Below are 15,232 nucleotides of genomic sequence, written 5' to 3'. Positions count from 1 at the left end.
CAAATGGAAGATCTCTCAGATGCTCACTCACTGACTCTAACTCATTTAAGTAAAAATTAAATTTTAAGAAAAAGCATCTTCCCTCCCTCTGTGTTCCTTTTATTTGGTATACCTCTCTCACACTTTCAGGAGGCTGGCGGAGGCATTTGATATCAGTGAAGATTCTGATCCTTTCAACGTACGTTCTTCAGGGTCAAAATTTAGTGATAGTTTGAAAGATGATGCCAGGTATGTAACTAACCCACTCTTAATTGTAGCTCATGGGAGTGATTGATCTTTTAAGATGGTGTATGTAATATGTATTCTTTGTATGATTGGGCCAGTTCAAGTTTATCTGTTGTTGAGATATATAACAGTTAATAACATTCTTGGTTCCCAAAACTTCCAGTTTTTGAAGAACTGAAACTGTTTGGAAACCTTGGAGGCGTGGCCCTGGCTGTTTCTGTTATTCTTCTCCCTCATATATTTTCCCCTTCCTTTGTTCCATTAAAGCTGACCTTCTATTATCTGACAGTCCCTGACCTCTTCAGTTTTCTGCCAGCCTTGTCCATTGTTGGCACTTTATGGTCAGAAGGTTGGTGAAAAGGGTTTCTGAAAGAAAAGAACAGATTAAATTAACTGTGATGTTTTCTCATTTCAGAAAAGACTTAAAGTTTGTCAGTGACATTGAGAAGGAAATGGAAACACTCGTGGAGGCCGTGAATAAGGTTGAAGTCACAACATCCAAATAGACTTTTTTTTTTCCTAAGACCAGCTTGACTTAAACAACAACAACAACCAAGTCCCAGAAATATTGTCAGCCTAGAGTAGTAACAGGGAAAGTTACAACTTCTTAGTCGTTTCTAAAATCCCAGCCGCTATGCTCCCCATACGAGCGTGTCACAGTTCAGTTGCTGCAGCGATGTCTCTGCTGTCACGTTGAGTGATGGGAGCCATAGGAGGCCCCAGGTCCCTGCAGACCTGTGTGCTCTCCTGTCACACCGGGTATTTGTTGCCCTGACACCTGGGAAGAGAAAAGCCTGTAGGAAAGGTGGACATCCAGCGAAGTGCTCTGTCTGTCCTGGAGCAGCCACCGCTCATCGGGCAAAGGCACCAGCAGCCAGCGCTGCCCAGTCCGCATCCCAGTGGGGTTGGTGGCAGGCACGAGGGGCTGCTTTCTCGCCATTTTTCATGAGGAAAGTTTTCCTCACACCTTCTCATCCCCTCCCCGTGCCCTTCCCTTCCCCCTTTGTGTTCCTGCTTCCTAATAGGAACGAAATGAAGGAGGAGATGGAAAACGTCGTTCCTCTCCTGATGAGGAAACTGTGTCTGTGCCTGTGTGTCTCTGTGTGTGTGCATGGTTTTCAGTGTAGCACACACTTTCATAAGGAGTGAGATATTCTTATGTAACAAGTCTTTGTTTTATTTAGTCATTGTATGGGAATGTTGCAGGACATGTCAGGAGAAATTATTGCCCTGTCCACCCAAGTCCCTGTTTACTTGCACTTTGTTCCCAAGCCCTTTCCAGGTGTCACAAATGTGGCTTACAGAGTAGATGGAAGACAAAAGAGAAGTGAGAAGTGCCTAAGCTCTTATCTCCTTCCCCCTACCCCCGGGCCTTGCTGGGCAGTTAATAAAATGTTGCCTGCTGCAAACCTCTGGACTGCAGTCACCCCTTACTAACCCGGGTTGCTGTAGTGGTAAGGAGAGTTGTGTTTTCACGGTGATGTTATCAAGCAGTCATCTTTTCCCTCAAAACAGGGAAAGAACAGTAAGAGAAGCCACTGCTTCCCTCCCATGAACAGAGACCACCGCCGCCTCATCCATGACCTGGCCCAAGTTTATGGCCTGGAGAGTGTGAGCTATGACAGCGAACCAAAGCGCAATGTTGTGGTCACTGCCATCAGGTGGGTTGATCTTGCTGTCACAGGAAGAACTGTCAGAAGGGCACACAGGACCCAGGGAGCAGAGTGTGTTGGTATTTGCTCTCCCCCTCTTGAACAAGGAAAAGGAAAACCTGCTTCTCTGGGACAGTCCTTCCTGGATACCGTAAGATCAGAGCTGGGGAGCAGAGGGCAGGCCTCCCGTTTAGAGATGCAGAGGCCGGAGATGCCAGCTCCACTGCCCGGGCGGTACCAAGTGCCTGAGCCCCACCTCTGCCCTGTTTCCCCACTTGTCTGCTGTGCCTCCCTCCAACTACTTCTGGCTCCATCCTACTAGCATAATGAAAACCGAAAAAATGCTGGTCTCTGACTGTAGGCATCCCTGTAAAGAGTAGAAGGCCAGCTGAAGCGGTGGTGTTGAGTTGGGAAGGGCGTGGGGACTAGGGTCCCCGTCAGAGAGTAGGAACTTGCCAATGAAGAACAGGCCAGTGTGGCTTGAGAGGAAGCAGGGAACAGGTCTACCAAAGGTGCAGGGGCAGGACAGGGTGACATGCAGGGTCGCTTGCCTGGGAAGAGACAGATTATATCGCAAGGTTCAGCAGCACATGTTCCAGAGCCACAGGCAGTGCCTGACTGTCTACCTAACTGCACAAATGAGCCTTGTTTTTCAATGCCTTGTGTTTTTGCCTTCTGTCAGAGGGAAGTCCATTTGTCCTCCTACCACGCTGACAGCAGTCCTCGAAAGGGAGATGCAGACCAGGCCGCCACCACCAATTGCTCACCACAGGCATCAGATGGACAAGTAAGGATTCTGCAGCAATTCTTCCAGGCACCTGTCGTTCAGAGAAGGCAGCACAGGCTGGCCTGGCCATCGGTGGCTTCAGGCCTGGCCTTTGGGTATTATGTTTTTGACTGAGCTGCTGGACACACTTATTCAAGTGGGAGGGGTCCTAAGGTTCCTATTTGTTTTGCTCAGTTCCCCCACTGGGGGAACGGACCCTGTTGGTAGCTTCCACAGGTAAATGGCGGCAAGCAGATGAGTCTGCGTTGCCACATGGTTTCAGTCTGAACATCTCGGTTACTCAGAAGATAGAAGTGGGGTTTGGGGTGCGGACCTTCAGTGATGGGGATGGGAGGGGGAGTATGAGGACCTCGATGTTTTGCTCTACTTCCCTGTAATTTGAGTCATTTTTATAATAACACATTTTGTGACTTAAAGAGCAAAGAAACAGGTTAGCAAATAGCAAACCTGCTGAGTTTGTTCACGTCTCTTCTCTGCCTCTTATCAGGAGGAGCAGAGCTGCCCTCCTACGAGCAAGGAAACTGAGCTGAAAGATGCTCTGAAGCCCAGAGGGTCCCTGCTCCTGTTCTGGCTGCCACATGGAAGACTTAACAATGCCTCTTCTGTGGGTCCTGCACAGAATCTCCAGAAGGATGACTGGTGATTGCCAAGTCACCAATGAGTGTCCAATAGGCAGTTGGAGTTGCCGTGTGACTAGATTGGCAGTGGGTATCTGTTGAGCACGGTCTCAGCACAGAGCATCTGGAGCAGTGTAGCTGGTCAGGACCCACTCCACTTGACCCAGTCAGCTTGGTCTACAGATCCTCATAGGCAGTGGTTTTAGAAACATGAGACATATTCCAAGACATGGCCACAGCCGTGGCCAGTGCCTCTTAGACATAACCACATGTTGTTGACCTGTTTATAGCAGGCTGTCTTTTCTTTTTTTTTTCCCTTTGCATGCTTTTTTTTTTAACTTTAGTAAGCAATATTTTGCAGTTGAGATAATAATATTATTATTATTTTGTTCCTTTGAGACAGTCACAATGTTCCCATCTGTTGGTTTACTCCCAACTGCTGATAGTAGTCAGAGTTGGGCCAGGCTAACGCCAGGAGCTTGACCTCATTCCAGGCCTCCTGGGTGGTTGGGGTGGCCCAACCACTCAGACTGTAACCTGCTGTCTCCCAGGTGCACATTGGCTGGAAGCTGACATCAAGTGCAGAGCTAGGATTTGAACCTAGGCACTCAGATAAGGGAAATACACATCCCAAGTGACATCTTAACCACCATGCCAAATGCATGTCCCAAGAGAACATTAATATGAGCATACTTCAGGATTTTGTGGAAATTGAACTAAAAGATAAGTGTGTTTCATGCAGAAATGTTTTGAAATCCATGTGTAGTGTTTTTCACAATGCGCATTTTCCATGAAGATTTTGAGGACCCCTCATAAAATGAGTTTCTGTGTGTCTGGCACCAGACTTCGACCATTTCCCAGCTTACATTTGCCTTGCTAGCTTATCAGAGCTTCACAGTCTCAGGACCTCCATCTGTTTCCCCACAGAGAAGTGATGAGCTGTTCTTTGTCGGCTTTACAGGAACCCTGGCAGCAGTCATCTACAGAGAGTGGCCAAGGAGCCGGTGATTGACTACTTTGATGTCCAAGACTGAACAGATCCAGATGCACTTAGGTCACAGCGAGGGGAGCTGCAGTGGATGCTTGTTCGCCGGCAGACCCGTCACACTCGCTCTGTCTGCGGGAATCCCAGCCACACGCGCCATCTCCTGACACATGCGGAGCATGAATGGGTCAGAAACACCCTCGTGTGTCTGTCTGTGTGACCAGATCCCCTCATTGTGCAATCACTAGCCGTTCAGTCCTGTATTTGAAGAGGCTTCTCTCACTGTCACTGTGATTGCTCTGAGGGCTGGGGGAATGTTGGACTTTCCTTGGACAAACCAGAATTTTAGCCTGAAATCTGCTTTGTGGCACCTTAGTCATTGTCTCACCAGTTTTTGGTCGTCCTGACATACATGGAATGCCACACAGACCCTGTTTGCTTTACCCTAACTGAATGCCATCTGTAGAAAGGCACTGTTGATTTCTCCATCTGAAATACACAGCGTGGAATTGGTACACGTGTATACCAAGCCAGTTCTTTGGCCAAGAACTCTGAGAAGGAAATCTGACTGGCTCTATGTTTGTGATTCCCAGCTCTGTCTGTTGTAGACGTAGGAGAAGGGTCAGATTCCATTATAGAATTCCATTTTCTTAAACCCCTGGTGTTTCTCAGACTATTTCAGCAAGCCTGTGCAGTGTTAGTTGAGCCATCCCTTCTCATGGGAGATGATACAGAGCAAGCATGTCCTTCCAGGTTCACACTGGGCTCTGAACAGACCCATGTAGCCCTAACTCCTCTCTGCTTGATAAAGAGTCGCACGTCCACACCATCCTGTGTTACTTTTTCCTAGGCTTTCAGCAGACATGTTCGCTTGCCATGCCCTGAGCTCTGGACTTCTCTTTGAATGTTGAAAGGTATGGACAGTCCAGGTGCCCGCTTGAGCTGTTCTTTAAACTCTTCCATTGGTGGCTGCTTTGACACTTACCTTAGTTTGGTCCTGTTTGCATTGACTTCCCCTCTGGCTTGGAGACCAGACTTCAAGCAACTGCCTCTGCTGCGATAAACCACAAGTCCACAATGTACCAGCAGGGTCACAAACACAATCACTAGATTTTCATAGAAAGACTCATCGTGGCCGTGGGCCCGCCCCCAGACAGTGTCAAGGCATCAGGTCCAGTGGCAGGGACAGGCAGCTGGAGAGGAATGAGAAACCAGCGTGCATTTGGCACAGCATCAGTGGCACCGTGCACAACAGGAAGCCTCTGAATTTGTGGACAATCTTTGAAGCAGGAGGCAGGTGCTCTCCCCCTTGGTAGAGTGGAATGAATACTGCCCGTACCATCCCCAGGTTGTGGTGAAGACAGTGCCAGGGGCGTAGCTGGTCATGCCTGACCCACCATAAGTGCTCCAAGTCTGGAAGAAGGATGTTTGGAGTCAGGAAATATGTGAGCATGCTTCTCCATGCTGCTATTCAGGTAAGGGGAGAATGCTCAGCAGGCCCCTTCTGGTGTGTGTGCACGTGTGCCAGCCTGTTGCTGGGGCTATGTGAAGCCAGTGTGACCTGATGTACAGGTGGTCATGCAGTGAACCCTCTTCCCCAGATGTTGCTCAATCCAGCATAAATATTTTGGTAACCTCTTACCAAGTGCTGACGAGCCCAGAGAGGAGTATTTTGAGGCCCAGTTTTGGGGCTGGGCTAGAGCTTGTGGTTGAGGAGGGTTATGGGAAGATGCCCTGGAGCTAAGGCCTGGCCCAGGAAGCTGCTGTTGGGAGAAGGAACAAGCTTGCCTGGGGAAGGCAGGTGGCCAGCTGGAGACATCCTGGACCTGTGGTGTGTTGCGGGGCTTGCAAGTGAATTGTCCAGGGCAGGCGGGGAACTGAAGGGCCCTAGAGTGGTGAGGCTGCAAAGATGGAAAGGGGGTCAGTTTGTTCACAGAGAACCCCTGATATCCGTATGCCTGGAGCAGCATGGCCAGCCGAAGTCAGTATATATTGTCTGTAAAGGCCAGAGAGTAAATATTTAGACTTTGTGTGAGACTTAACATTTTGTTCGTGGACATTGAAGTGAAGGTTTAAGACTTAAAAGACTTAAAAGAGATTTTTCCATATCATAAAATAACCTTGACTGTTTTTCTTTACAGTTGGCTTCCCCTGAGAATGCACTTGCAGGTCCTTCCCTGTTGTCCCCAGGCCTTGTAAAGTCACTGTTTGGCTTCCCCTAAAGGTGTACTCAGTGGGGTTGAGGGCATGGGTGCAGGCAGTGCAGGAAACCCACTTGAACGACTGGAATCTCAACTGCCTGCTCCTGGGCCGTTTGTTTGCAAAAGATATTGTGTACATCTATCTGTCAAAGTTGTGACCACATGCACCACTGTGGATGGAATAACCTGGTTTCCCAGCAAGTCAAGCCTCTGGAGTCTGTAAAAACCCTTAGGGGATCAGGGAGGGAACTGAGCACCCGACCACTTGCTGCCCACACCTGTCCTTGCAGGTGACAGCTAGTGAGTACTTCGGATGCAGCAGGCTCAAAGTCCAAGGGAGTGTATATTCCCACTCCGTTCAGCACCAGAGGAAAATGAAAGCCAGAGATGAGTCAGTGAACAGATGGCGATCTAAAATTCCTAGTCTGATCATGTGTTCACCACCACACAAATAGCAGGGACAGCTCCTGAGACTCAGCCTGGGGTCCCTGCAAGGTGGGGAGGCTCCACATGAGAACTAGTCCCAGTGAAGGCAATACCTGTAAATGCTCTGAAAGATGGGCTTTTCCTAGAGGGGCCACTAGGGGGCAGTGTGTCCCCAAACTTGGACGCTCAAGGGAGGTTTTTTGTCTATTAATATTTTTAACTTAAAAAGCTCTGAGAAAATTGTTTTAATATATAGATTTATTTGAAAGACTTAGAAAGGGGGAGAGACAGATTCTCTGTCCTCTGGTTCACTCCCCAGATGGCCACAACTGCCTGGACTGAAGTAGGCCAATGCCAGAAGGCTGGAACTCCATCCAGGTCTCCCATGTGGGTTCAGGGGCCCAAGCCTTAGAGCCATCTTTGAATGTTTTCCCAGGTGCACTATTGGGGAGCTAGACAGGTGGAGCAGCAAGGACAGATCACCACTCCTGGGATGCCAGCATGGCAAGCCAAGGTTTAACCCACTGTGGCACAATGTTTGACGGGGGTGGTGTCTGGTCACATTTTCATTGTCTAAATACTGCTTTCTCTTTACTGATACACAGACTAAACCTGGGGGTGGGATTGGGAGTGAGAGGCAAGCAGCTGTGGGCAGAAGGAACAGTCACCGCAAAGGCCCTGCTACTGTGGATGCACACCAGACGCCTTCCAGGATCGGCAAGGCCCCCACACCACGGGGGAGCAAGTGAAGGCAGCACAGGGAACCCAGTGGGTTGGAGAGAGGCCGCTGGAAGAGCACCGCAGGGGGTGTGCTGCCACCCCTGTCGTTCCTCTGCTGAGCTGCCCGGCCGCCATGTGCCAGGACATGGGCCTGCCCCACTCAGGAGTGAGTGCAAGTGTGTCCACAGGTTCGTCAGTACAAGGTACACAGGGTTGGGGGTTGTGGGTTGGAAGATCTGACGCCCTGTTCCTGAGAAGTGTCAACACTTCAAGCACAGAATCCACATCATTCCCAGTCAGGGAACCTCCACATGGGGCTCATCTCCCCACCCATAGTCTTGCTGGTGCTGTAAATTAACCAGGGAGTCAGCTGCCAGAGGCCAGCTCCAGCCGAGTTAGGAGCTCGAGAAGGGTGTGTAGAGTGATAAAGAAAGATACGGGCACTGTCACTTGGTGCCCTCTTATAACAGCTCACGAGGAAACTGGCCTTTTTATTTACTTAGACACATCACAAACCTCAGCACAAATGTTTGATTTTACTAAGCCAGTATGCACAGATGTTCAATTAATTTTGACTTCATGGTCAACCAGGTGCTCTTAAAGTTAATTCTGTAAGTTACTATAATCAGTTTCTTCAAAGCAAGCCATCATTCATTCTTTAGTATCCATTAGGCGACAGCCAGGACTCCAAGGCCAAGTCACATGTGGTTACCTGCTAATTAGTAATACATTCCCACTACATTTCTATTTCCACAACTTATCATTTAATGGGAGAAACATCAAAAGAGAAAAAAACAATGATCCAAGACAAAGTTTCAAACATTAAATCCCCATTCAACTGCAGGCTCTATAACCTCGTAAATAAACAATAATCAAAAGTTCATAATATTAATAAAATCACCCTATAATTCCTCTGGTTAAAAAATTATAAAAGTGGCTAAGACAGCTACATTTTCTATGCTCCAAAGAGTTGCAAGGACAGGCTAACCTTTAAGGTCTCAGTAACTTTTTTTTTTTTTGCCAAAGCAGTTTCAGCTCATATTCCTATCACTTCATTAGTTTGTAAGATTCTTATCAAGCCATTTCCCAAAAGGCATGCTACATGTCTGAGCCAGATTCCAGGACAAGGGGAAGGCACACAATAAGGTGCCCAGAAGCAGTACGGGTTTAATTGTACTCCTGTGTGTAAATTGTTAAAGGCCTACTCACCAAGACATTATCAGTAACACTAACTCCCAAGCTCACATTGGTTGTTGCAAAGGCCATCTCACAGGGGCAAACAATGCCCCAGTAGATTACAGAATTCTTAGTAGGGTGGAGTGTCCATGCAAAAATGGAGTGAGGCTGTGTTGAAGTGGTTGGAGAGACATCTGCCAGGCCATGCAAACGGGAGCTGTTCTCACACCTTCGTGTCATCCACACCCACTACACAGACCCCAACAGTTAGCCAGTGAAGTAGGCATGGTGTGGGTTGTGGGAGGCAGCCCTGTTTACACAGAAGCTGTGCATCTGCCAGACCACGCTGTGACAAGGAGCATGCCAGAATCGATTTGGAGAAATAAAAACCTCTGCCAGAGCACCCAGGTGACCTTTGTGATGTCCAGGGGAGAAAGCCACCAAGCACCAACAAATTCTATGGAAAGAATGAATGTGAATGTTTCCTGATTTAATTCAAGTTATACTCCCCTACACTTGCTCAAAGAAATTGCAGATTTTGATATCAGGGAATAAAAACATTTTCAGTGACTTTAGATTTATGGATTTTTTAAAAATGATAACGCCTGCCTAGTTTTTTCTTTTTAATGTTGATTTAAGAGGCAGAGACAGATGTTCCATCCACTGGATCATTCCCAGATGGTGGCATCAGGACAGGCTGAAGCCCCAGGAACTCCCGCTGGATCTTCCTTGTAGGAAGCAGTAATCTGAGCACTTGGGCCGTTTTCCACTCCCTTCCCAAGTGCATTTGCAAGGAGTTGTATCACAAGTGGGGTGGCCCAATATGCAAAACCAGCATCACAAGTTAGAGCCAAAAGGCTGGCCCCATCTGCCTCGTCTGTTGAAAGGATTACTGCTTGATGCTATACTGAGACCAGACTATAGGGCTGAAGGAGGTGAGCATGAGGAGTAACCAGGAGACAATTGGAAGGTCACTACTAGATGCCAAGGTTCCAGTGGCTTGAACCAGGGTGGTGGGTGGTAATAAGATGTGGTTATGTCTTTTAACACTTCCAGGATTCACTGACAGCCGAGATGCAGGGCTTGTGTGTGCAAGGAGTCAGGGATGAGTTCAAAATTGGGCATGAGCAGTTGCAAGAAAGCATTTGCCATTTATTGAGACGAGAAGAACAAGTGGGAGGAGCAGTCTTGGATGGAAATCTGTCCAGTAGGCGGTCACCCATAGCATCTGGTGCCTGGAGACAGAACTTGACTGGAGAGCTAATGTGGGGTGCTGCTGGCATGATTATGTCCTGCGAAGGCTGGGAGAATGAGGAAGCGATAAGGAGCCCTGGCCCTCCGTGGTGGAGAGGGTAGGAGCTGAGCACAGGACTCCAGCAGACGTTTCCACATGGTGGCAAGGCAGGGCAATGGGGTTTCCTTCCAAGCTGTCCAGAAGAATGTAGGCATCTCTCACCTTGTCCTGACCCCTCTGAACCTCCTGAGGGAAATGACTGGCCGCAAGGACCATGCCTGGCAAGGTAAAGTCCCACAGTGTCCAGGCTCCCAGGGCTTTCAGAGAGCGCAAGCTTCAGTTGCCTCCTTCCTCTTGCCCATCCCTTAAACATGAGGCCCCGCAGGTTCTGTAACCTCTGCCCAGCTCACCTCTTCATGGAAAACCCTTCAGCTGCCACCCAAGTGTAAATGTCCCATCACCAGCTGTCACACCAGCACCCGGAGCTCAACATCTCTAATGCCAAGCCGGTCATTCCTCCTCCACGGTCTCCTGCTGACTCCACCCCCTGCCCTGGACCTCCCACACAGCCGACCTGAAGTCCCTGCCTTCAGGGATAAGTCCCTTTTCCTCTCCCTGTCACCTGTCCCACCAGCTGTATCTGCTCAGCTGCCTCTAACTTCTCCCCTCCCCAGGGGCTCCCTTCCACTGCACTCCCACACTCACAGGCCAAGTAGCTCTCCCTCAAGCACAGCTCTGGCTAGTGGCTCACCCTGACTCACCTAAATGTCTCCAGCCACTTCCTACCCATCCTCCCCATGGCACCACACTACGTGGCCCAGGGTACAGCTTGTACCTCTGCTTGCCGCTTCCTTTAGCTGAGCACCCCTGCCTCACAGTCTTGCTGAATAAGACCTGAGCCTGGGTCTTGGGAGCTGGGGAGCAAGAACGACTTCCCAGGGTGGCTCTCTAAGGGGGTTCTTGGTTGTTGAACCCCTTCCAAGATCAGATGCCACTTCAGGGCCCAGAAGCTGACCCAAAACAGCTCCCTGCAACAGAACAGGGCCTCTCATAGCCTTAAGAGTGCATCATCCTCTATTCATGGATTTATTTATTTGAAAGGCAGTTAGAGATCTGCTATCTACTACTGGTTCACTTCCCAGATGTCCACAGCCCACAGGTCTGGAGCAGTTGGGAGCTAGAAACTCCATCCGAGTCTCCCACATTGGTGATAGGAAACTAGGTACTTGGACCGTCTTCCCCTGCCTTCTCAGGCGCACTAGCACGAAGCTGGGTTGAAAGCAAAACAGCAAGATTCTAACCAGCACCTCATCCAGTATAGTATGCACTGCCATGGCAGCCCCAGGACATAGCTGACCTCATTGGCCCGCAAAGGGACTGCTTGAGTCCCTGGAAAACACAAAGGTCTCAATTGCTGTGCCTGGTGGATCTAGCTCTGAGCTATGTGTCTGCTCCTGAGGCACCTGATCCAGCCTCAGCCTCCTCCTACCCAGGCCTCCCACTCCGTGCCTGGAGCAGCCTCTCCAAGCCACTGACTCAGCCTCCAGCCAGAGAAAAGGAGGACCTAGGGGCTCCCCTGTGCTGGCTACCCGTGCTCCCCCACATCTTGCTTCCTCTGAGCTTCGTGATACAGGTGACAGCTGAGGCCTAGAGACATTGAACAGCCTGCCCCAAGTTGGGTGGTGGGTGCTTGAGTGTCTGGTGGTGGTTGTTTTCTTTAATTTGGGGTTGTATTTATTTTATTGTCATTCTAACCGTCCCTGTGTAACATTCTTGTCTGGAATATAGTTCGTGATTTTAAAAACAAAACTAGGCAATTGGGCCGATGCAGTAGCATAGAAGACTAAGCTTTTGCCTGCAATGCCAACATCCCTTATGTGTGTGAGTTCAAGTCCTGATTACTCCACTTTACAATCTAGCTTTCTGCTTATGGCCTGGGAAAGCAACAGAGGATGTCCCAAGTTCTTGGGCCCCTGCACCCATATGAGAGATCCAGAGCAAGCTCCTGCCTCCTGGCTCCAGATCAGCTCAGCTCTAGCCATTGCAGCCATTTAGGGAGTGAACCAGCAGATAGAAAACCTGTCCCTCCTCTAGCTGTGACTTTGTCTTTCCAATAAAAATAAATAAATATTGAAAACAAACATGCAGGCCGAGGGCTGGAGCTTGCCTTCCCCCTCCACAGAACCAGTCTCCCTGCCTTAGATTACTTCATGTGGGGGGCAAGTATGGTGACACGAGAGTCACATGACACAATGCATGATGACGGCAACTGATGCAGCCATGCACGCTGGGCCCTGGAAGATAGGAGTGATGATGTCACCTCATGAGCCTCCTCCAGACCAGCCAGCTGTGCCAGCAATGCCCTTCAGTGGCCAGCGAGAACCCCGCTGCACACAGGAGTGTCTGGATCTTGCTCACATCCTCTGTTCTGTTCCCAGCCAGGAATAGGGGTGAGTGAGGCCCAGACAAGAGAGCTGTGCCCGAGGTGGCTGCTCCCACCTCCTGCTGGGGACTAGGTGACAATGAAGCCAGCCAGACCCACACCCCTGGGGGGCTCTATGGGCAAGAGCAGGCCAGCCAGGGTGAGCACTCTTGACCCAGCTGTGACCAGGTGGTAGAGCACAGAACCTGTAACTGCAGAGCTAGAAGGGCCTGGCCTGGCCTGGCCTGGGAGTTGGTTCCTGCTCCCCTCCTCCAGCTCAGCTGCAGGCTCAGGGGGCAGGGTGGGGAGCCTGCAAATTGCCAGAAGCAGTTGGAGTCAGGGGCTGCCCAGATGGCGGCCAGTACAGCCCCCTGAGGTCACACGGTTGGACCCAGGACCTGGAGAATGGGGAAGGACCAAGGCATCCTCAGTGCACACCCTAGCGGGCTCCTGGAGCTGCCCAGGTTTGTCTGCAGGAGGAACCATGAGTGTGTGTGTGTGTGTGTGTACGTGTACGCATGCACATGTCAGCAGGGCCCAGCCCCTGTACACTTCCCTCACCTTTGCCTTTCAGCCCACCACACACACATACACGCACACACTTCTCTTACCTCCTCCCCTCCTTTCCGGTCTTCATCCCAGGGACCACATGACTCCACACCCCATGTCCTGGATCACCAAGCCACCACATCAGCCTCTCACAGTGACCACCAGCTCCTCTTCCTTCTTCCCACGCCCTGGACATCAGAATGTGTGTGCGGTGCAGCACATGCCCTCGGCCAACAGAGTGAAGGGCATTGCCCCTTGTGCCCAGGGGCCGGACTGTCAGGTGGCCTGGGCAGAGAACAGGCCTCCTGAATGCCTCACCTCCAGTTTTCCCTCCCAGGGACATGAGGATGCCTGGGAAGGGCTCAGCGAGGGACAGGAGGAGCCAGAACCCTGGGACCCATCACGGTTGCCTCTTTCTCTATGCTGAGGCATGCTGCCCTGGAATGCCGGGAATGAGAGCAGCTGCTGGACTCCCAGGGCCACTGACGCTGAGAGGGACAGATGGTGGGGGGGTGCACAGAGGACAAGCTCCAGACACCAGCCAAGGAATGATCCAGCTTCTCCAGGCTCGGCGGCTCCTAGCAGGGGTCTCCCTGACGCCCTGCCAGGCCCTTCCCCTACCCCACACATGTCATGGCCACTTCTTGTTTGTGTTTGTAACTACATGGTTACACAGCACATTTATATAAGTTGTGGAGAATGATCACTTGACAAACCCAGTTGGCACCCTGGAGCTCCGGGCTGCAAAGGTTCCAGGCCTGTGCTCTTCCACATCCCTTGTTGCCTAGAGGAATGACCTCCCTCCCCTCATTTAGCTTTCATAAGCACAGAAATTATGCTAAAGCTGCTAGTATTTTTTCTTTTTTTTTTATTTGCTAATATTATTTTTTTAACATTAATTTATTTGAAAGGCAATGTGATCTTCCAACCTCTGGTTCACCCCCCAAAGGGCTAAAAGGGCTGGGACTGAGCCAAGCTGAAGCCAGGAGGCCAGGACTCTGTCCAGGTCTCCCACGTGAGTGCAGGGACCCACGCACCTGAGCAATCTGCTGCTCTCCCAGATGCATTAACAGGGAGCTGGACAGAAAGAGGAGAGACCAGGACTTGAACTGGCACGCCGACATGGGTTGGAATGGTAGCACTGAAAGAAGCAGTTTAATTCACAGCGCCACCAGGCTAGTTTTTCATCCCCTTCTTTTGTTAACCACACACATGTGTGTTTCCCATAGTATCTTGACATTTCACCCGTCGGGAGCTGTCACGCTGCGTGTAGCCACATCCACGAAGCCTGGCTGCCTGGCTCTCCCCTTCAGCTCTCTCCTAATAAACAAGGCACAGCTGCGAGTGTTGATGGCTGGGACCATGGCACTCTGTAGGCCCAGAATATTGTCACAGCCACCCAGAGGGGTTGATATTCTCACCCCGTTTCACAGACATAGCACTCCAAGGCCCAGGGTGCCTGAGTGACTTGCCCAAGACCATACAGCCCTGTCCACGGTCAGCTCCCCCAACCTGGGCTATTTATCTTCCTCCCCGGAGGAGCCTCTTCTCCCTGCTGTATCCTTGGGGGGAGCACACTGCCTAGCCCCCAGGCCTGGGCCAGACAGGAAGTCCTCCCTGATTCCCCTCTCCCCTTCTAGTCACCCGTCCCTCCTAGTGCTGGTCACATCCCGAGTGTACTCTGGGTCCTCAGCACTGACCTCTTCAGTACCCGCTCTGCTCACAGCCCCAGCGCCACCCCCTGCACACAGCAGCTCAGGAGGCCCTTCTGGTCATCTTACTACTGTCCACCCTCCCAGGAGAAGTGCAGCAACCTCTGTGCTGCCCTTGGTGGCTCCCAGCTCCACAAAGGGCACCCTCACCTCCCATGTTGCTGTGTCTGCTCCTCTGAGAAGCCCTCCGGGAATTCCTTCTGCACCCCACAGCCCCCAGCAGCCCAGGCTAACTTGTTTGGTTTCCCCCCCCGGCAGATCCTCCCCCTGCCACCACCATTACAGGCATTCCTCCCACACAGGGTGCTTGCCCTCATGCACTCATATACACCACTTCCAGATAGGGCCTGCACACAGTAGGAGAGCAGGATCATTCCTGAAAGATTTATTTATCTGAAAGAGTTACAAAGAAAGATGTTCCATACACTGGTTCACCCCCAGGTTGCTCTTCAGGCTGAAGCCAGGGTCTTCCATGTGAGCAGAAGGAACCCAAACACTTGAGTCATTATCCATTGATTTTCCCAGG

At 50.6% G+C, this 15,232-nt stretch overlaps 1 protein-coding gene across 1 annotated transcript in view; it reads left to right on the top strand.

Annotated features, from left to right (window-relative positions):
* NFX1 (nuclear transcription factor, X-box binding 1) overlaps window positions 1-4,781 on the top strand; it is a 49,744-nt gene extending 44,963 nt beyond the window's left edge. Inside the window, exons 20-24 of the mRNA XM_040963709.1 lie at window positions 130-228; window positions 641-707; window positions 1,741-1,886; window positions 2,560-2,664; window positions 4,243-4,781. Of these exons, the coding sequence (XP_040819643.1) occupies window positions 130-228; window positions 641-707; window positions 1,741-1,886; window positions 2,560-2,664; window positions 4,243-4,315 (490 nt within the window). The 3' untranslated portion in view covers window positions 4,316-4,781. The remainder of the gene's footprint in view (window positions 1-129; window positions 229-640; window positions 708-1,740; window positions 1,887-2,559; window positions 2,665-4,242) is intronic.
* The last annotated feature ends 10,451 nt before the right edge of the window (window positions 4,782-15,232 follow it).

Source organism: Ochotona curzoniae, unplaced genomic scaffold (assembly GCF_017591425.1).
Source record: "Ochotona curzoniae isolate NIBS_2020 unplaced genomic scaffold, NIBS_Ocur_1.0 scaffold_3208, whole genome shotgun sequence".
Taxonomy (NCBI): Eukaryota; Metazoa; Chordata; class Mammalia; order Lagomorpha; family Ochotonidae; genus Ochotona; species Ochotona curzoniae.
This window is presented reverse-complemented; position numbering and strand designations above follow the sequence as displayed.